At 47.6% G+C, this 23,325-nt stretch overlaps 1 protein-coding gene across 1 annotated transcript in view; it reads right to left on the bottom strand.

Annotated features, from left to right (window-relative positions):
• daam2 (dishevelled associated activator of morphogenesis 2) overlaps nucleotides 1-23,325 on the bottom strand; it is a 274,117-nt gene that overhangs the window by 33,877 nt on the left and 216,915 nt on the right. Inside the window, 4 exon segments of the mRNA XM_055636342.1 lie at nucleotides 7,416-7,547; nucleotides 13,489-13,549; nucleotides 16,645-16,752; nucleotides 21,578-21,746. Coding sequence (XP_055492317.1) covers nucleotides 7,416-7,547; nucleotides 13,489-13,549; nucleotides 16,645-16,752; nucleotides 21,578-21,746 — 470 coding nt within the window.

The following is a 23,325-nucleotide window of genomic DNA, read 5'->3' as shown; positions in this document are numbered from 1 at the left end:
GAGATGCAGCCCGAATTACTCCAGCATTTTGTGTCTACCTTCCATCTGCAGTCCCTCCTACACAGGTTTCAAGGGATATGGGCCAAAGGCGAGGAGGTGGGACTAGTGTAGATGGGGCATTTTGGTCGACAGGGGCAAGGTGGGCCGAATGGCCTGTTTCGGTGACTCTAACTGACCAAAGATCAACAGATGCTTCTCACACACTAATGAATGTGTTGTACCCAGCCCATGTTGTTGACCTGGTGTTTCTGTGCTCCAGAAGCCAGACTCACAGAAAAACCACAGAGCAACTGCAATTCTGTAGTTATCCAACTGCTTCCAGTCATCAGTTTTCCAATTAAATTCTTTCACATCGCACACAAAAATGCTGCACATCACGATGGAATTTTGAGGCTACTGTAGTGTGAAGTAGCCACAGATATACACAGGAGCATTATTTACACTTTTAGACATAGAGCGCGGAAACAGGCCCTTTCGGCCCACCGATCCCCGCCGACCAGCGGTCACCCCGTACACTGGCATTATCCAACACACACACGGGACAATTTACAATCCTCACTGAAGCCATTTTACCGGCGAAGCTGTACGTCTTTGGAATGTGGGAGGGAACTGGTGAAAACCCACGCAGGTCACGGGGAGAACGTACAAACTCCGTACAGACAGCACCCGCAGTCAGGATGGAACCCGGGTCTCCGGCGCTGTGAGGCAGCAACTCTACCGCTGCGCCACCGTGCCGCCCAATTATTCTCGAACACGAGCTTGTTAGGCACATTCTGTACGTAGAACATGCAAGAAACAGGCACAGAGCAGAGAAACAGAAATGCACTGATCATGATGTCAAGATAAACTAATCTTCTCTTCAGATGAACAATATCCCTCCATTCCCTGCAGTAACAATATTAATTCTGCAAAGCGCCATATAAAGCAGATAATACTTGCATATAGTGTGAAGCAGACACATATCAACGTTCGGCATGTTCCCCAACAACTCTCACCAACTTCTACAGGTGCGCCACAGAAAGCATTTTATCGGGATGCATCCCAGCACAGTTTGGGAACAGCTCCATCCAAGACCGCGAGAAATTGCAGCATATTGTGGACGCAGCCCAGACCATCACACAAACCAACCTCCCTTCCATTGACTCCATCTACACCTCACGCTGCCTCGGCAAGGCCAGCAGCATAATCAAGGACCAGTCGCACCCTGGCCACTCCCTCTTCTCCCCTCTCCCACCGGGCACGAGGCACAGAAGTGTGAAAACGCACACCTCCAGATTCCGGGACAGTTTCTTCCCAGCTTTTACCAAGCAAGTGAATCATCCTACTAGCGAGCAATCCTAAGCTACTATCTGCCTCATTGGAGACACTCGGACCATCTTTAAGAAAGAACTGCAGATGTTGGAAAAATCGAAGGTAGATAAACTCAGCTGGAGAAACTCAGCGGGTGAGGCAGCATCTATGGAGCGAAGGAATAGGCGACGCTTCAGTTCTAGACCCTTCTTCAGTCTCCAGCATTTTTGTCTACCTCGGACTACCTTTAATCAGATTTTACTGAACTTTATCTTATGTTAAAGTTTATTCCGTTTCTCCTGTATCTGTACACTGTGGACGGCTCGATTGTAATCAGTATCATCTTTCCACTGACTGTTCAGCTTTTCCCTGTACCTCAGTACATGTGACAATAAACAAAACTACAGAAGTTAAAATAAGCAGAGGTTTTTTGCATTAAGACGGGGTGACCACATATCAAGTGCGGATATTGGGCGACTGGGCTGAAGTCCAAGAAGGAAACTCGCAGACAACTTATTAAACCTCCAAAATATAACTTTGCTTGAACTAACAAAACAAATGCACATTGATGTAAGCCTCAGGCAAGATGAAAGGGCAGTCTGGCCACAGCTGCTGAACATTTCAGTACATTAGTACATGGATAGGCGGAGGCTTCATAGTGTGCAAATCCCAGACCACACGTCACCACACTCACACGGACAGCCCACACATTCGCAACCACCTACTCCTAGAAACACACACACACATGCGTTCACACGCACACCGACACACACACACATTAAACACATACACATTTACAGACACATGTAGAGGCACACGCACATACACACTATACACACACACTTACAAGCACACAGACTCACTAATGTGCACATTCACATACTAACATATATACATACTAATGCACACACACACTAACACCCTCACTAAGATATACAGATACAAATGTACACACACTAACATATACACACTAATGCGCACACACTAACACTCGCACACACACACTGACATTTACACACACTAATGCACACACACACACTAACATATACACACTAATGCGCACACACACTAACACGCGCACACACACACTGACATTTACACACACTAATGCACACACACGCACTAACACACACACACGCACACTGACAGGCATCTCCATAAGACTTTGGAGTATTGCGTGTGGTTCTGGTCGCCCGATTACAGGAATTATGTGGGGGCTTTGGAGAGGTTTTGGATGGGGTTTCCCAGGATGCTGCCTGGATTAGAGGATATTACCTGCCGGGAGAGGTAGCTATGATGGAAGTACTGCATATTAAATAATGAGAGGCATGGATAGGGTACACAGTCAAAGCCTTTTTCCCCCAGGGTGGAAATGTCCATCACTAGAGGGCGTAGCTATAGGGTGAGAGGGGGATAGTTTAACAGAGTGGTGAGAAGTACATTTTTTACACAGAGGGTGGTGGGTGCCTGGAACGTGCTGCTAGGGGTGGAGGTGGAGACAGATATGATAGTGGTGTTTAAGAGGCTTTTAGATAGGTGCGTAGAAGAGCAGGGATTAGGTGGATATGGATCATGTACAGGCAGATGAGATCAGTTTAACGGACATCATGTTCGCCACAGACATTCCTGTCGCAGGTGGACACAAAATGCTGGAGTAACTCAGTGGGACGGGCAGAATCTCTGGAGAGAAGGAATGGGCGATATTTCGAGTCAAGACCCATCTTCAGACTCATGTCAGGGGAGGGGGTGGGACAAAGATAGAATGGAGTGGGGGACAATGAGACTGGTGGGAGAACTGGGAAGGGGGAGGGGATGGTGAGAGAGGGAAAGCAAGGGCTATTTGAAGTTAGAGAAGTCAATGTTCATACCGCTGGGGTATAAACTGCTCACGCGAGATATGAGGTGTCGCCCACTCCCCTGACATCAGTCTGAAGAAGGTTCTCGATCCGAAACGTCGCCCATTCCTTCTCTCCAGAGATGCTGCCTCACCCGCTGAGTTACTCCAGCATTTTTTGTCCACCTTTGATTTAAACCTGCATCTGCAGTTCTTTCTTACATGTTGTGGGTTCCTGTGGTGTGATATGTTTTATGTTTCACCTGTAACATTGACCATGTACATGTGTGGCATGCACATGCATACATTGACACATGCATGGAGCCACACACACATGCACACGGAGGCACCTACAACACAGAACACGTGAAACGGACACGCCTTCACACAGGCAACACATGCATGTGTGGACTCAGGGGCCTATTTCCATGCTGTATCGCTAAAAAATAAATTTGCTGTAACATGGCTTGGAGGGATATGGGGTAAACACAGGAGTATGGGACTAGCTTAGATGGGGCATTTTGGCCAGCATGGACGTGTTGGGCTGAAGGGCCTGTTTTCATGCTGTGTGACCATGACTATGACTCTGGGATTTTAGTTTAGTTTACAGATACAGCACGGAAACCGGCCCTTCTGCCCGTCGAGTCCGCGCCGACCACCGACTCCCGCACATTAACACTATCTTACACACACTAGGGTCAATTTTACATTTATACCAAGCCAGTCTGTACGTCTTTGGAGTGCGAGAGGAAACCGAAGATCTCGGGGGAGAAAACCACGCAGATCACGGGGAGAACGTACAAACGCCGTGCAGACAGCACCCGTAGTCGGGATTGAACCTGGCGCTGGGAGGCAGCAACTCTGCCGATGCCCCACCATGCCGCTAAAATAACAAAATAAAAAGAATGGGCAAACTCCACACATGCAGACAACAGCCGAGGTCAGGATCGAACCGGGGTGTCCGAGACAGCGGCTCTGTGCCACCCGGTGCTGTGTGATAGTGTTTCTCCTCATGTAACCCTTCCTCTCACCCCAGGAGCGGGAGTATCAGAGGAATCTACCTGTGAGCCACCGTGAGTCTATAGGACCAGCTTATGGACAATAGATAATAGGTGCAGGAGGAGGCCATTTGGCCCTTCAAGCCAGCACCGCCATTCAATGTGATCATGGCTGATGATCCCCAATCAGTACCCCGTTCCTGCCTTCTCCCCATATCCCCTGACTCCGCTGTCTTTAAGAGCCCTATCTAGCTCTCTCTTGAAAGGTGTTCAGAGAACCGGCCTCCACCGCCCTCTGAGGCAGAGAATTCCACAGACTCACAACTCTCTGTGAGAAAAAGTGTTTCCTCATCTCCGTTCTAAATGGCTTACCCCTTATTCTTAAACTGTGCCCCCTGGTTCTGGACTCCCCCAAAATCGGGAACATGTTCCCTGCCTCTAGTGTGTCCAAGCCCCTTATAATCTTATATGTTTCAATAAAATACCCTGTCATCCTTCTAAACTCCAGAGTGTACAAGCCCAGCTGCTCCATTCTCTCAGCATATGACAGTCCCGCCATCCCGGGAATTAACCTTGTAAACCTACACTGCACTCCCTCAATAGCAAGAATGTTCTTCCTCAAATTAGGGGACCAAAACTGCACACAATACCCCAGGTGAGGTCTCACTAGGGGCACTGTACAACTGCAGAAGGATCTCTTTGCTCCTATTGGGCAGAAGGGCCCGTTTCCATGCTGTACGATTCTCTGTCTCTACATGGGACAAGCTTAGATGGGGCATCTCGGCTGTGAATGGACGAGTCGGGCCGAAGGGCCTGTTTCCATGCTGTTCGACTACTTGACGTCTAATTTGGAGTGGCCCCACGTAATGCTTAGCGGACTGCTTACCGAGAGGGGCAGCCCTGGTGAAAAACAAACGTAAACGCCAAACGCTGTGGAATATTAACAGAAAACTCGGAACTGAAAGGCTCTGTGGTCAGCCGAGGGAGGGGAGGTAGGAGAGGGCCTCTGAGCCAAAGCGAAAGGCAGCCGGTAATGACTGAATACACAGCCATATGCCTCCTGAACAATATGTACACAAAACACTACCACATGTACAGATAAAAGTGCAGAAAGCAACTTGTTGGTTCAAAAGTAATTTGTTGCTTCGCCACCCACCCATTGTGCCTTTGGACATTTTCACGGTCCATTGTCAGGCTGCTTTAATCAAAAAATTTAAAAAACATTTGTGGTCGCTGTTTAATTTTAGTTCAATTTAAAAATATATATTTTTCCCACCATGTCGCTTATCTGCGAGAAGACCTCTCCTCACAGCACTTGGCGGTTTCACCAGTCAGTGTGCAGAAACATAACTATGGAAGGTAGACCCTACAAAATGCTGGAGTAACTCAGCGGGTCAAGCAGCACCTCTGGAGACCATGGGCAGGAGACAGAGAAACATAGAAAAATAGGTGCAGGAATAGGCCATTCGGCCCTTCGGGCCAGCACCGCCATTCAATATGATCATGGCTGATCATCCAAAATCAGTACCCCATTCACTGCCTTCTCCCCATATCCCTTGATTCCATTAACCCTAAGAGTTCTATCTACCTCTCTTGAAAACATCCAGTGAATCGGCCTCCACTGCCTTCAGTGGTAGAGAATTCCACAGATTCGCAACTCTCTGGGGTGAAAAATGTTCCCCCCCCCATCTCAGTCCTAAATGGCCTACCCCTTATTCTTAAACTGTGTGACCCCTGGTTCTAGACTTCCCCCAACATTTGGAACGTTGTTCCTGCCTCTAGCATGTCCAATCCCTTACATGTTTCTATAAGATATCCTCTCATCCTTCTAAATTCCAGAGTGAATATGAATACAAGGCCAGTCGACCCATTCTCTCAGCATATGACAGTCCCGCCATCCCGGGAATTAACCTTGTAAACCTACGCTGCATCAACAAGAATGTCCTTCCTTAAATTAGGAGATCAGAACTGCACACAATACTCCAGGTGTGGTCTCACCAGGGCCCTGTACAATTGCAGTAGGACCTCCTTGCTGTTAAACTCAAATCCTCTCGCAATGAAGGCCAACATGCCATTAGCTTTCTTCACTGCCTGCTGTACCTGCATACTTACTTTCAGTGACTGATGTACAAGGGCCCCCAGGTCTCGTTTTGGATCAGGCTGAAGGGTCCCGTGAAAGGTACAAGGGCGGCACGGTGGAGCAGCGGTGGAGTTGCAGCCTCACAGCGCCAGAGACCCAGGTTCGATCCTGGCCACGGGCACTGTCCGTACAGAGTTTGCACATAATGAGTGAAATTTGAAACTACTGCACTCCAGAGCACAAACCACAAGTACATAGGAACATTATTTAGACTTCAGACTATAGAGATACAGAGTGGAAACAGGCCCGTCGCCTCACCGAGTCATCGCTGACCAACAATCACCCTGTGCATTAGCACTATCCTACGCACTAGGGGCAACTTTACCATTTACCCGGGTTCGATCCTGGTTACGGGTGCAGTATGTATGGAATTTGTACGTTCTCCCCGTGACCACGTGGGTTTTCCCTGGGTACTCTGGTTTCCTCCCACATTCCAAAGACGTACAGGATTGCAGGTTAATTGGTTTTGGTAAAATTGTATATTTCCCCTAGTGTATAGGATATTGCTAGTGTCCGGGGTGATCGCTGGTCGGCACGGACTCGGTGGGCTGAAGGGTCTGTTTCCGTGCTTTGACTTTAAAGTCTAAAGTCTTCACTGCAGATGTTAGTTTACAAAAAAAGACATGAAGTGGTGGAGTAACTCAGCGGGTCAGGCAACATCTCTTGAGAACATGGAGAGGTGACCTTTCAGGTCAGGACCCTTCTTCAGACTCAGTGCTTTAGTTTGGTTTAGTTTAGTTTTAGAGATAAGGCATTGAAATAGACCCTTCGGCCCACTGAGTCCATGCCGACCATTTATCATCCACTTCCTACTCTCGACCAGTGATCGTCAATTTTACAGTGGGCTGATTCACCTCCATACACGCTCGCCTTTGGGATGTGGGAGGAAACCGGAGCACCCGGAGGAAATCCAAGCATGTCACAGAGAAAACGTGCGAACTCCACACAGACAGCACCCGAGGTCAGGATCGAACCCAACTCTCTGGTGCCGTGCGGCAGCGGCTCTACCCGCTGAAGTGCTGCGCGATGCCTTGTCCAATCTGCGATCTGACACTTGGTGTTAAAAGGGAGTGGAGTCAAAATGGCTTCCGACAGACCAGGAGGCAAATCAAAATGGAGGGCAGATGGGTATCACCGGGTGACGTTTGCCTACCTTATCTTTCGCCTCAGCGAGGAGGTCCTCCATCTCGGAGAAGCTGAAACTGGCCACAGTGATGAAGTCGCTCATGACCGGAACAAACTTGTCCTCGGAGGTCCGCGTGCGATTCCTCTGATACTCCAGCTCCTGGGGGGAGAGAAAGGAAGGAGAGGGTCACGTAAGGAGTACCACTAACGCACAGCACCGGGCGGCACAGAGCCGCTGCCTCGGAGACGCCGGTTCGACCCTGACCTCGGGTGTTGTCTGCATGGAGTTTGCTCTTTCTTTTTATTTAGTTAGTTTGGTGTCACGGTGGCGCAGCAATGCAGTTGCTGCCTTACAGCGTCAGTGACCCAGGTTCGATCCTGGCTTATGGGTGTTGTCTGCACGCAGTTTGTACGTTCTCCCCGTGACCTGCGTGGGTTTTCTCCGAGATCTTCGGTTTCCTCCCACACTCCAAAAACGTACAGGTTTGTAGGTTAATTAGCTTGGTTTAAGTGTGAAATAGACCCAAGTGTGTGTAGGATAGTGTTAGTGTGCGAGGATCGCTGGTTGGCGCGGACACAGTGGGCCGAACGGCCTGTTTCCTCGCTGTATCGCTAAACTAAACCAATTTAATGTTTCTCTCTGTGACTGCCTGGGTTTCATAGAAACATAGAAACATAGAAATTAGGTGCAGAAGTAGGCCATTTGGCCCTTCGAGCCTGCACCGCCATTCAATATGATCATGGCTGATTATCTAACTCAGTATCCCGTACCTGCCTTCTCTCCATACCCTCTGATCCCCTTAGCCACAAGGGCCACATCTAACTCCCTCTTAAATATAGCCAATGAACTGGCCTCGACTACCCTCTGCGGCAGAGAGTTCCAGAGACTCACCACTCTCTGTGTGAAAAAAGTTCTTCTCATCGCGGTTTTAAAGGATTTGCCCCTTATCCTTAAGCTGTGACCCCTTGTCCTGGACTTCCCCAACATCGGGAGCAATCTTCCTGCATCTAGCCTGTCCAACCCCTTAAGAATTTTGTAAGTTTCTATAAGATCCCCTCTCAATCTCCTAAATTCTAGAGAGTATAAACCAAGTCTATCCAGTCTTTCTGCAGAGTTTCCTCTGGGTGCTCCGGTTTCATCCCACATCCCAAAGATGTACGGGTCTGATGGATATAAAGTCATAGAATCAGACAACGAGGAAACAGGCCCTTCGGCCCAACTCGTCTATGCCGACCAAGGTGCCTTATCTAAGCTAGTCCCAGTTGTTGCATCGGGTCCATTTACCTTTGAACCTTTCCTATCCATGCAGCTGTCCAAGTGCCATTTAATATACAGAGAAGATGTACGAGGATGTTACCAGGATATCTATAGGGAGAGGTTGGGTAGGCTAGGACTTTATACCTTGGAGCGCAGGAGGATGAGGGGGTGATCTAATAAGGTGCATAAGATGAGGATGGGAATAGTTCGGGTAGATGCATAGAGTCTGTTACCAAGAATAGAGGAATCAAAACCAAGAGAAGATATGTTTAAGGTGAGAGGGGCAAGATTGAACAGGAACCTGAGGGCCAACTTTTTCGCTCAGAGGGTGGTGGGTATATGGAACGAGCTGCAAGAGGAGGTAGTTGAGGCAGGCATTATCACAACACAAAGGCTTTTGAACAGATACATGGGTAGACAATGTTTAGAGGGATATGGGCCTAGCCATATGCAAAATATTCTATGTATTTGTTATTCTGAATAAAGTTTATTTGGGGGGAAAAAAACCTGTTACAGATATTGAATGATTTATAACTTCATAAGTGATAGCAGCAGAATTAGGCCATTCGGCCCATCAAGTCTACTCCGCCATTCAATCATGGCTGATCTATCTCTCCCTCCTAACCCCTGTTCTCCTGCCTTCTCCCCATAACCCCTGACACCCGTACTGAACAAGAATCTATCTATCTCTGCCTTAAAAATATCCACTAACTTGGCCTTCTGATCTTTCATGTCTTTTGGTTGACAGCTTTGTTCCCAGCCGCTCCACCGACCCTTTATTTCACTCCCCTCAACCCCGTCCGCAGTCAGTGTCCATCAGACCTCTAGGACATGGGAGCAGGATCTGGCCATTCGGCCCATTCCGGCCCATTCGGCCCTATGACTCGGCTCGGGAGAATGCAACTTTTTTGTCGTATCCCCCTTCTCTGCCTCCGTCTGCGCTGAGGCCTAATGGTGGAGCTGGCGACCTCGAGACTCTGGAGGCAGATCCTGTCAGGACTCGCCCTGGGCTCGCTCCCGTGAGGGCGGCCCAGCTCGGGGCTGAGACGTTCCCGTGTGGGCGGCCCAGCCCGAGGGAAACGGCGCTCCCGTGAGGGCGGCCTGGCGCGGGGCTGAGACGCTCACGTGAGGGCAACCCGGTTCGGGGCTGGAACGGTGCTCCGGTGGTTGAGACAGCATTCTGGCGGTGGCGGCCTGAGTCCGGGGTTCGGCCGCAGGCCAGTGGACGACGTCGTCAACAGCTGTGTTCGCTGGACTGGAGGGCAGCACTTCGACCACCCCGGGCCGCGGTGTTTGAACCCGCCCGTTCGCGGAGCTCGGTGAGCAGCGGGACTGATTTTACCATCGCCCGGTGGGGTATCGCCTCAGCACAGAGGGAGAAGAGAAGAGACTGCAGCCCTAAGATTTTTGCCTCCATCACAGTGAGGAGGTGCTTGGTGGACTCACTGTGGTGGATGTTAATTTGTGTTTACTGTCTGTTCTGTTGTCCATTATTGTATTATTATATGTTTGACTGCAGGCACGAAATTTTGTTCAGACTGAAAGGTCTGAATGACAATAAAGGAAATTCAATTCAATTCAATGACTTGGCCTTCACAGCCGTCTGTGGTAATGAGGGACTACGCGCGGTCCACGGGCACCGTGGGTGATTTCCCACCGCGCTGGGCACCACAGGGGGTTGAACGCATCCTTGACAAGGATTGTAGCATAGTTGTATAGTAGTATATTTAGTATATTTGTTTGTCTTGTATTATGGTGGTGGGTTCAGTTTGTTTTATTATATTGGAAATATTATTTTTAATAATTAAATAATATTTTTGATAATAATTTTTTTAAAATAAAAACTGCAGTACCCCCAAGCCAAAGGGCTCATCAGCATTGGGAGAGGATAACACACATATTCACATTCTTCTTGCTCATTGCTTTGAAGACCCCACTTCACACACACAGATAGGACATCAGGGACGTAAACAAGACACATTCCTCAGAGCCGATTGCTGCAGCCTCTCGGTGCAGAAGTTTAGTTTAGTTTAGTTAGTTTTAGTTTAGAGATACAGCGCGGCAACAGGCCCTTCGGCCCACCGGGTCCGCGCTGACCTGCGATCCCCGCACACGAACACTATCCTGCACACACCAGGGGCGATTTTACAATTCTACCTAAGCCAATTAGCGTACAAACCTGTCCGTCTTTGGAGTGTGGGAGAACCAGATCACCTGGAGGAAACCCACACTGGTCACAGGAATAACGTACAAGCACCTGTAGTCAGGATCGAACCCGGATCTCCGGCGCCGGGAGGCATTAAATCTACCACCGCACCGCCCATAGAAACAGAAGTCTTGAGCTCCCTGATCTTACACATTAATAAACAATTCAGACTCCATTGCAAACAAATCCCATCAGTCTTGCCCCGAATATTCTGTAAAAAAATGTTTTATTTCCTGATCTGACCTGCTCATCTTTTATATAGAAGAATTCATTGCCACAGAGACGGCTGTGGAGGTCAAGTCAATGGATGTTTTTTAGGCGGAGATAGATAGATTCTTGATTAGTACGGGTGTCGGTGGTTATGGGGAGAAGGCAGGAGATTGGGGTTATGAGGGAGAGATAGATCAGCCTTGATTGAACGGCGGAGTAGACTTTGATGGGCTGAATGGTCTAATTATGCTCCTAGAACTTATAAACATATAATTCCAATAAGCAATCAGTATAAAAATGGTTTAATTTTGCAGCCCAACGGTAGAGCTGCTGTCTTACAGCTCCAGAGACCCAGGTTCGATCCTGACTATGGGTGCTGTCTGTATGGAGCTTGCATGTTCTACCCGTGACCGCGTGGGTTTTCTCTGCAGTGCTCCGGTTTCATCCCACACTCCAAACATGTGCAGGTTTGTAGGCGATTTGGCTTCTGTATATTGCCCCTAGAAAGCAGGGCAGTTTACGGAGTGATTGCTGGTCGGCATGGACTCGGTGGGCCGAATGGCCTGTTTCCACGCTGTATCTCTAAACTAAAACTTTCTGATTGAATTTTTTAATCTTTTATAATAAATTCCCTTACAAATCCAATTTAAAAAATATTATTCATCTTCTGATCTGAATTCCTAATCTTTTATAATAAATTCTGTAAAAAAAAAATGTTTTTATTTTCTGATCTGAATTTCTTGTCTTTTATCACAAATTTCTTTGTATATTCCTAAAGAAATATTTTTACTTTGTGAGCTGAATTTCTTATCTTTTTAAATTAAAAATAGATTCTGCACCCTTCCCAACATAACCAAGAAATTTTAGATTCCCCAGTAAATATGTTTAAAGTGCACACACAACTCACATTCATTTCAACATTTGTGTAGGAAGGAACTGCAGATGCTGGTTTACCGAAGATAGACATAAAATGCTGGAGTAACTCAGCGGGACAGGCAGCTAAATGTGGACACAGTTCAGATCTACCTTCCAGCGACTCCATCTACACCTCACGCTGCCTCGGCAAGGCCAGCAGCATAATCAAGGACGAGTCGCACCCTGGCCTCTCTCTTCTCCCCTCTCCCATCAGACAAAAGGTACAGAAGTGTGAAAACACACACCTCCAGATTCAGGGACAGTTTCTTCCCAGCTGTTTAAGAGGGAACTGCAGATCTGAGGTGTCTTGGACATAGGTAGGGAGGGATTTAACCAAGGGTGATAGGATGGAGTCAAGGTATTTGGAAATGAGTTTGGTGGGGCACGAGCTGTTCCCAGCTGTTATCAGGCAGCTGAACCATCCTACCACAACCAGAGAGCAGTGCTGAACTATTATCTACCTCATTGGTGACCCTTGGACTATCCTTGATCAGTCTTTGCTGACTTTACCTTGCAATAAACGTTATTCCCTTATCATGTACCTGTACACTGTGGATGGCTCAATTGTAATCATGTATTGTCTCTCCGCTGACTGGTTAGCATGCAACAAGAGCTTTTCACTGCACCTCGCTAAATGTGACAATAAACTAAACTGAATAATGATTAGTAAACTGAATACATCTCTGGAGAAAAGGAATGGGTGACGTTTCGGGTCGAAACCCTTCTTCGGACTGCAGACTTCAATCTGATGAAGAGTCTCGACCCGAAACGTCACCTATTCCTTCTTTCCAGAGATGCCGCCTGACCCGCTGAGTTACTCCAGCACTTGTGTTCATTTCAACATTGTATTTTCGACTTCAGAAAGTCAAATGCTGCCTGCAAGACAGAAGAAAGGAGGAGCAGGAGAGTAAGCCACTCGGCCACCCTGTTATTCACTGTGATCCTAGCTGATCTATAATAATAATAATAATCTTATTTATATAGCACATTTTCAGTCAACTTGCATTGACCCCAAAGTGCTTCACATAATTACATTACATTACACACAGGCAAAGGTGGGTGAAGTGTCTTGCCCCAAGGACACAACGACAGTATGCACTCCAAGCAGGATTTGAACCGGCTACCTTCCGGTCGCCAGCCGAACTCTTAGCCCATTGTGCTATCTGTCGTCCCACCTCAGGTCTCAACGGATCTACCTCAGGTCTCAACGGAGCTAGTTCCCCACAAATCAAGAAAGCACACCAATGCCTGTACTTCCCCAGAAGACAGAGGAAAGTCAGCACCTCTCCAATGACACTCACGAACTTCTACAGATGCACAGAGTGAAGGACTAATGCAAAACAACAACAAACACGGAATATATGAAATAAAACAGAAGATGCTGGAAAATCTCAGTAAGTCAGTCTGCATCTGTGGAAGGGCAACAGCTAGTGCTTTAGATCTGCGACACTCGACAAGAACCTGTTTGTTAGATGTTTTTAATACGTAAAACTCCAGGTAAGCAGTACTCACAGATTCCAAAGCCTTCAAGCCATTCTTTAGATTGTTGATTTCTTTGTCCAATTCTGCCAAGCTGTGTTGAAATAAGCACAATTAGTTACATTTGGAAATATCTCCCATCCTGCACTGCGATTAGTTTAGTTGAGAGATAGATCGGGTGGATGCACAGAGACTCTTGCCCAGAGTAGACAGGTCGAGGACTTAGGTTTAAGGTGATGGTCCACACCGGCCAACATGTCCCAACTACACTAGTCCCACCTGCCTGCGTTTGGTCCATATTCCTCTAAACCTGTCCTATCCATGTACCTGTCTAACTATTTCTTAAACGTTGGGATAGTCCCAGCCTCAACTACCTCTTCTGGCAGCTTGTTCCATACACCCACCACCCTTTGTGTAAAAAAGTTACCCCTCGGATTCCTATTAAATCTTTTCCCCTTCACAGATTCCTCGATTCCCCTACTCTGGGCAAGAGAGACTGTGCATCTACTCGATCTATTCCTCTCTTGATTTTATACACCTCCATAAGATCACCCCTCATCCTCCTGCGCTCCAAGGAATAGAGACCCAGCCTACACAACCTCTGATAGAAACATAGAGACTAGGTGCAAGAGGAGGCCATTTGGCCCTTCGAGCCAGCACCGCCATTCATTGTGATCATGGCTGATCATCCACAATCAGTAACCCGTGCCTGCCTTCTCCCCATATCCCTTGATTCCACTAGCCCCTACAGCTCTATCTAACTCTCTTTTAAATTCATCCAGTGACTTGGCCTCCACTGCCTTCCGTGGCAGAGAATTCCACAAATTCACAACTCTCAGGGTAAAAAAGTTTTTTTCTTATCTCAGTTTTAAATGGCCTCCGCTTTATTCTTAGACTGTGGCTCCTGGTTCTGGACTCCCCCAACATTGGGAGCATTTTTCCTGCATCTAACTTGTCCAGTCCTTTTATAATTTTACATGTTTCTATAAGATATCCTCTCATCCTTTTAAATTCCAGTGAATACAAGCCCAGTCTTTCCAATCTTTCCTCATATGACAGTCCCGCCATCCCGGGATTAACCGCATGAACCTACACTGCACTCCCTCAATAGCAAGGATGTCCTTCCTCAAATTAGAAGATGGAAATTGCACACAATGCCCCAGGTGTGATCTCACTAGGGCCCTGTACAACTGCAGAAGGGTCTCTTTACTGTGATACTCAAATCTTCGTGTTATGAAGGCCAGCATGCCATTAACTTTCATCACTGCCTGCTGTACCTGCATGTTTACTTTCAGTGACTGGTGTACAAGGACACCCAGGTCTCGTTGCACTTCCCTTTTTCCTAATTTGACCCCATTGAGATAATAATCTGCTTCCTTGTCCATGCCGCAGAAGTGGATAACCTCACATTTATCTACATTATACTGCATCTGTCATGTATCTGCCCACTCACTCAACCTGTCCAAGTCACCCTGCAACCTCCTAGTATCCTCTTCGCAGTTCACACTGCCACCCAGCTTTGTGTCATCTGAAAATTTGCTCTCCCTAACGCTCAGACCCTCTAGTCCTGGCAACATCCTTGTAAATCTTCTCTGTACTCTTTCCAGCTTGACAACGTTTCCTATAACATGGTCCCCAGAACTGAACACAATACTCTAAATGCAGTCTCACCAACATCTTATACAACTGCAACATGACCACCCAACTTTATACTCAACTGCAACATGACCACCCAACTAAACTCAATACTCTGACTGAAGAAGGCCAATGTGCCAAAAGCCTTTTTGCTCACCTTACCTACCTGCGACTCCACCTTCAAGGAACCATGCACCTGCACTCCCAGATCCCCCTGCTCATCAACACTACCCAGAGGTCTACCATTCACTGTGTAGGTCCTGCCCTTGTTAGATGTCCCAAAATGTAACACCTCTCATCTCTCTGCATTCAATTCCATCAACCATTCCTCAGCCCACCTGGCCAAGCGATCACGATCCTGCTGCAATTTTTCACGCCATCTTCACTAGCTGCCGTGTTTATCTGACATCTGTTACTATCTGATATGTGTGTGTCTCTGTGTGGTTGAGTGTAGATTTGCAGGGTGTGGGTCTTTCTCTGTCAGGGACCGTGTGGTATCGGTCCATGCACCAGTCTTCCCATGTTAAGGGATGTTACACACAGGGGCGCGCCTGTAGGGACATGAAATATGTGGCTCCAGTACCGGCCTCTTTAGACTTTAGCGATGCAGCGCGGAAACAGGCCCTTCGGCCCAGCGAGTCCGCGCCGACCAGCGATCCCCCCCGTACACCCACACTATCCTACACACGAGTGACAATTTACGATCTACAGAAGCCAATTCGCCTACAAACCAGTCCGTCATTGGAGTGTGTGAGGAAACCGGAGCACCCGGAGAAAACCCACGCGGTCACGGGGAGATAGTTCCGGTAGATTGGGAGACAGCAGGAGATGAAAGTGTGCGTTTATTGAAGAATCGTCTCCGTATTGTGATTTTGTCCGGATGAAAGGAGGTGCCTTTGGTTTAGTTTAGTTTAATTTAGAGCTACAGCATGGAAACAGGCCATTCGGCCCACCGAGTCGGTGCCGACCAGCGATCCCCACACACTATAACACTATCCTACACACACTAAGGATAATTTACAATGATACCAAGCCAATTAACCTACAAACCTGTACGTCTTTGGAGTGTGGGAGGAAACCGAAGCACCCGGAGAAAACCCACACAGGTCACGGGAAGAATGTACGAAATCCATACAGACAGCACCCGTGGTCAGGATCGAACCCGGGTCTCTGGCGCCGTGAGGCAGCAACTCTACCGCTGCGCCACCGCGCCGCCCCATCATCCGACTCAAGACCAACAGAAAGGTCCCACCAGAAGGACAAACACACAAAACTTCCAGTGGATATTTTTAAGGCAAAGATAGATAGATTCTTGATCAGTACGGGTGTCAGAGGCTATGGGGAGAAGGCAGGGGAATGGGGTTAGGAGGGAGAGATAGATCAGCCATGATTGAATAGCAGAGTAGACTTGATGGGCCGAATGGCCTAATTCTGCTCTTATCACTTATGAACTTTGAGTGATCACCAATATGCGTCAAGTGGAGCAGGATATGGAAGACAACAAAGCTACAAACGCGAGCTTTATACCATCAGGTGCTGTATGTCATCACTTACTTCACTTTAGCTGCATCTGGGACATGGAGCAGGTCCACGTGGATGTTGAGGATCTCAGGGTAGTTCTTTTCAAAGATCATGATCAGATAGTGTAAAAGCGTGATGCTCCTGGAATGGAGAGACCAGTGACACTCCACGTTAGAAGGCTTCCCGCCGGCTTGCGGCCATTATCGAGGCGCCGCGATATCGATCCCGATGCCTCCCGGAAGGCCCCAAAGGCTCGGCAGAGGGCCCGGCCCGGCCCAGAGCTCGTTTGGCTCCGTCGGAAGGCTGGACGGGTGCAGAGGCAACCGAACCCACACGAGAGGTGGCGGAGAACCACTGCAGGGGCGTGCGTTGTACGGTGCATGGGTTGACGGAGCCATCCTTTAGTTTAGAGATACAGCACGGAAACAGGCCCTTCGGCCCGCTGAGTCCATGTCGACTAGCGATCACCGCACATTAACAATATCCCACACCCACTAGGGACAATTTTTACATTTACCAAGCAAATTAACCTACAACCCTATACGTCTTTGGAGTGTGGGAGGAAACCGAAGGTATCGGAGAAAACCCACGCAGGTCACGGGGAGAACGTACAAACTCCGTACAGACAGCACCCGTAGTCGGGATCGAACCCGGGTCTCCGGCACTGCATTCGCTGTAAGGTAGCAACTCTACCGCTGCGCCACCATGACCGCCCACAGTTCTTTAAGAATATTTGTTTGCCTTGTACTATGATGGCGGGTTTTGTTTAGAGTCATTTAATTTTGTACATGTTACTGTAAATAATTGAACAAGTTATTTTTGGTTAAAAAGTTTTTTTTTGGGGTCGATGGAGCCCGGGCCGAGCGGAGTGGGAGGACGCGCCACTGGGAACGAAGGAGGACCGGGCGTGGGGGAGTGTGGCGGGGACGAACAAGGGCGGGCCGGCCGCGGGATACTCTGTAACATTGTCGGTGTTCTTTACGTGGTGACTATTTGCATACCCTGGGTCTGCCAGCAAAGAATTGTCACTGTGACTTGCCACATGTGGCAATAAAATATTTAATTCAATAGTTCTAGGGGCTCGTAGAACCACTAGTGTGATCATCTCCCACCAACACTGCGGGGGTGGTGGGTATCCTTGACACCGATTGTAATATAATTGTATAATTTACAGTATATTTCACATTTAAGAATATTTGCTTTACTTTGAGCTGTGGTGGTGGGTTTGTTGGTATCGTTTTATATTGTACATATTATTCCTGTAAATAATAGATTCATATTACTTTCTTGGTAAAAAAAAACAAACACACACACGCAACCACGCACGCACACAGGCGGATACACAAGCATGCACAATTGCGCACACACACACACACACACAGACACTCACACACAAACACACGCACGCACACACACACACACACACCAAGGGGTTTTCGGGCACCTGCCTTGCACCAACTCCTGGGTGGTTTTTCAGCGGACAGACAGCACCTCTGGAGAAAAGGAACAGGCTACGTTTGGGCTCAGAACCCTTCTTCAGACTGAGAAAGAGAGAAGTCTCTTGAAAGCCTCTCCTCAGGTCTCTCCTCAGCCACCACGTCTGGCAGTGCGACTGGTACATTCATCACCCTCTTGTGTAAAGATCTGACGACACATCTCCATGCAACTTTGCCCGTCTCACCTTGAAGCTACGCTCTTGAGTGTGCGAGGGATAAAGGTTCTGACTGTCTACCCTGTCTGCAGGAGGTTTACCAGAATGATGTAAGGAATAAGCGGGATATGGCTACGAGGAGAGGTTAGACGGACAGATTGTTTTCTGGCACTTCGGATGTTGCAGGGACACCTGATAAAAGTCCCTGATAGAAGATTAAAAGAAACATCCCGTCAACGGAAGGCTCAAGGCCCCCGACCGTGGGAGAACAAAGAAGGGAAGAGTTTGAACTTATTTTCGCTTTCCATCACAATGAGGAATGTGGAGGAGTCACTGTGGTGGATGTTTGGGCAAGAGTGACCATAATATGGTTGAGTTCTTCATTAGAACTCATGGAGAGTGACATTGTTAATTCAGAAACAAGGGTCCTGATCTTAAAGAAAGGTAACTTTGAGGGTATGAGACGTGAATTGACCAAGATAGACTGGCGATTGATTCTTAATGGGTTGACGGTGGATATGCAATGGAAGGCATTTAAAGGCTGCATGGATGAACTACAACAATTGTTCATCCCAGTTTAGCAAAAAAATAAATCAGGGAAGGAAGTGCATCCGTGGATAACAAGGGAAATCAGGGATAGTATCAAAACAAAAGATGAAGTGTACAAATTAGCCAGAAAAAGAAGCCTGCCAGAGGACTGGGATAAATTCACAGTCCATCAGAGGAGGACAAAGGGCTTAATTAGGAAAGAGAAAATAGATTATGAAAGAAAACTGGCAGGGGACATAAAAAATGACTGCAAAAGCTTTTATGTGAAGATATGTGAAGATAAAAAGATTAGTTAAAACAAATGTAGGTCCCTTGCAGCCAGAAACAGGTGAGTTGATCATGGGGAACAAGGACATGGCAGACCAATTGAATGACTACTTTGGTTCTGTCTTCACTAAGGAAGACATAAATAATCTGCCGGAAATAGCAGGGGACCGGAGGTCAAATGAGATGGAGGAACTGAGTGAAATACAGGTTAGCCCGGAAGTGGTGTTAGGTAAATTGAATGGATTAAAGGCCGATAATTCCCCAGGGCCAGATAGGCTGCATCCCAGAGTACTTAAGGAAGTAGCCCCAGAAATAGTGGATGCATTAGTGATAATTTTTCAAAACTCTTCAGATTCTGGAGTAGTTCCTGAGGATTGGAGGGTAGCTAATGTAACCCCACTTTTTAAAAAGGGAGGGAGGGAGAGAGAAAATGGGGAATTACAGACCAGTTAGTCCAACGTCAGTAGTGGGGAAACTGCTAGAATCAGTTATTAAAGATGGGATAGCAGCACATTTGGAAAGCGGTGAAATCATTGGACAAAGTCAGTGTGGATTTATGAAAGGTAAATCATGTCTGACGAATCTCATAGAATTTTTCGAGGATGTAACTAGTAGAGTGGATAACGGAGAACCAGTGGATGCGTTATATCTGGACTTTAAGAAGGCTTTCGACAAGGTCCCACATAAGAGATTAGCATACAAACTTATGCACACGGTATTGGGGGTTCAGTATTGATGTGGATAGAGAACTGGCTGGCAGACAGGAAGCAAAGAGTAGGAGTAAACGGGTCCTTTTCACAATGGCAGGCAGTGACTACTGGGGTACCTCAAGGCTCAGTGCTGGGACCCCAGCTATTTACGATATATATTAATGGTTTAGATGAGGGAATTGAATGCAACATCTCCAAGTTTGCGGATGACACGAAGCTGTGGGGCAGTGTTATCTGTGTGGAGGATGCTAGGAGGCTGCAAGGTGACTTGGATAGGTTGGGTGAGTGGGCAAATGCATGGCAGATGCAGTATAATGTGGATAAATGTGAGGTTATCCACTTTGGTGGCAAAAACAGGAAAGTAGACTATTATCTGAATGGTGGCCGATTTGGAAAGGGGGAGATGCAACGAGACCTGGGTGTCATGGTACACCAGTCATTAAAAGTAGGCATGCAGGTGCAGCAGGCAGTGAAGAAGGAAAATGGTATGTTAGCATTCATAACAAAAGGATTTGAGTACAGGAGCAGGGAGGTTCTACTGCAGTTGTACAGGGTCTTGGTGAGACCACACCTGGAGTATTGCGTACAGTTTTGGTCTCCTAATCTGAGGAAAGACATTCTTGCCATAGAGGGAGTGCAGAGAAGTTTCACCAGACTGATTCCTGGGATGTCAGGACTTTCATATGAAGAAAGACTGGATAGACTCGGTTTGTACTCGCTAGAATTTCAAAGATTGAGGGGAGATCTTATAGACACTTACAAAATTCTTAAGGGGTTGGACAGGCTAGATGCAGGAAGATTGTTCCCGCGATGTTGGAGACGTCCAAAACAAGGGGTCACAGTTTAAGGATAAGAGGGAAATCTTTTAGGACCGAGATGAGGAACATATTTTTCACACAGAGATTGGTGAATCTGTGAGATTCTCTGCCACAGAAGGTAGTTGAGGCCAGTTAATTGGCTATATTTAAGTGGGAGTTAGATGTGGCCCTTGTGGCTAAAGGGATCAGGGGGTATGGAGAGAAGGCAGGTACAGGATACTGAGTTGGATGATCAGCCATGATCATATTGAATGGCGGTGCAGGCTCGAAGGGCCGAATGGCCTACTCCTGCACCTATTTTCCATGTTTCTATGTTTCTATGTACATGCATTGTGGGCTGAAGGGCCTGTTACTGTACTTTAGAAGCTTTACTTTAGAGCTACAACTTGCAAACAGGCCTTTTGGCCCACCGAGTCCATGCCGACCAGCGACCCACATACACTAACACTATCCTACACACACTTGGGATAATTTACAATTTTACCAAAGCCAATTAGCCTACAAACACGTACATCTTTGGAGTGTGGGTGGAAACAGGAGCACCCGGAGAGAACCCACGTGGTTACAGGGAGAACGTGCAAACTCCACACAGACAGCACCCGTAGTCAGCATCGAACCCGTGTCTCTTGGCGCAGCGACTCTATGTTTGAAGTTCCAATCTCTGACAGGAATAGGCCAAGGTTTGGTCCTCTGCCTCTTTCCCGGGCTTGCGTCCGCTCCCAGGTGGAGTTAGTGCGAGACTAGGCACTGTCCACGGGCACCCTGAGGGATTTCCGGGAATGCTGGGCGGTGGGGTGGAATGTATCCTTGACAAGGATTGAAACATAATCAGTACATTTGTTTAACTTTGTAATATGGTGGTGGGTTTGTTGGTATTCTTTTGCATTGATATAGTATTCTTGGAATAATTGATTACATTTATTTTTTGGTTACAAACAAAAAAGCTTTGGCCCTGCCAGCTCTCGGAGTACCTGTCGATGCTTGATTTGGTGTCTCCGATCTTGTTGAGGCTGGAAACTCGGAAGCCAAAAGCGTTCCCCCTCTGGCCTTTGTTCATGTAGTTCCCAAAGGCAAGCACCACCTCCAGCAGCTGTTTCAGCCTCTTGCTCTGACACAGCTCTTTGGAAGCCTGAAGAATTCCTGAAGTTGGGAATGACCAGAACAAAGCACATCGCAATCAACTCTTTGGAACAAACCATCTCTTACAGTCGGTGAAAACAATATGCTGTTATATGATAGGCTCAATATGCCGGAGTAACTCAGAGGGACAGGCAGCATCACTGATTAGATGGAATGGGAGATGATTTGGGTCGAGGCCCTTTTCCAGACCACTTCAATCTCATTCCTTCCATCCAGAGATGCTGCCTGTCCCGCTGAGTTACTCCAGCATTTTGTGTCTATCTTCGGTGTAAACCAGCATCTGCCGTTAGAGTCATAGAGTGATACAGTGTGGAAACAGGCCATTCGTGTGGAAACAGGCCCTTCGGCCCAACTCACCCACACCGGCCAACAATGTTCCAGATACACTAGTCCCACCTACCATATCCCTCCAAACCTGTCCTATCAATCTACCTGTCTAACTGTTTCTTAAATGTTGGGATAGTCCCAGCCTCAACTACCTCCTCTGGCAGCTCGTTCCAGACACCCACCACCCTCTGTGTGAAAAAGCTACCCCTCAGATTCCTATTAAATCTTTTCCTCTTCACCTTGAACCTTAGTTTACTGTCACGTGTACCGAGGTACAGTGAAAAGCTTTTGTTGCATGCTAACCAGTCAGTGAAAAGACAATACATGATTGAGACGTCCACAGTGTACAGATACATGATAAAGGGAGTAACTCGAATAACGTTTAGTGCAAGGTAAAGTCCAGTAAAGTCCGATTAAAGATAGGCCGACGGTCTCCAATGAGATAGATGGCACGTCAGGACTGCTCGCTAGTTGGTGGTAGGATGGTTCAGTTGCCTGATAACAGCTGGGAAGAAACTGTCCCTGAATCTGACGGTGTGCGTTTTCACGCTTCTGTACCTCGAGCCTGATGGGAGAGGGGAGAAGAGGGAGTAGCCAGTGTGCGACTGGTCCTTGATGATGCTGCTGGCCTTGCCGAGGCAGCGTGAGGTGTAGATAGAGTCAATGGAAGGGAGGTTGGTTTGTTTGATGGTCCGGGCTGCGTCCACAATTCGCTGCTATTTTGTGCCGTCTTGGATGGAGCTGTTCCCAAACCAATCCGTGATGTGTTTAAGAAGGAACTGCAGATGCAGTTACACAAAAATGCTGGAGAAACTCAGCGGGTGCAGCAGCATCTATGGAGCGAAGGAAATAGGCAACGTTTCGGCCCGAAACCCTTCTTCACCAAGCCGTGATGGACTGTGATAAAATACTTTCTGCAGCGCATCTATAGAAGTTGGTGATCTATTCAAGAGAGAGTTAGATAGAGCTCTTAGGGCTAACGGAATCAAGGGATATGGGGAGAAAGCAGGAACGGGGTACTGATTGTGGATGATCAGCCATGATCATATTGAATGGCGGTGCTGGCTCGAAGGGCCGAATGGGCTACTTATTGTCTATGCTTTTATGTTTTCCATGGTGAGGGTTGTTGGTGGTGGTTTTCACACTTCTGTACCTCTAGCCTGATGGGAGAGGGGAGAAGGGGGAGTGGCGAGCAATATCTGTTGCCACTTTCTGAGAGCTATGGGCTCGGACGCCCAGGTCACTCACTGCA

The sequence above is a fragment of the Leucoraja erinacea genome, chromosome 5 (assembly GCF_028641065.1).
Source record: "Leucoraja erinacea ecotype New England chromosome 5, Leri_hhj_1, whole genome shotgun sequence".
In the NCBI taxonomy this organism is placed as follows: Eukaryota; Metazoa; Chordata; class Chondrichthyes; order Rajiformes; family Rajidae; genus Leucoraja; species Leucoraja erinaceus.
This window is presented reverse-complemented; position numbering and strand designations above follow the sequence as displayed.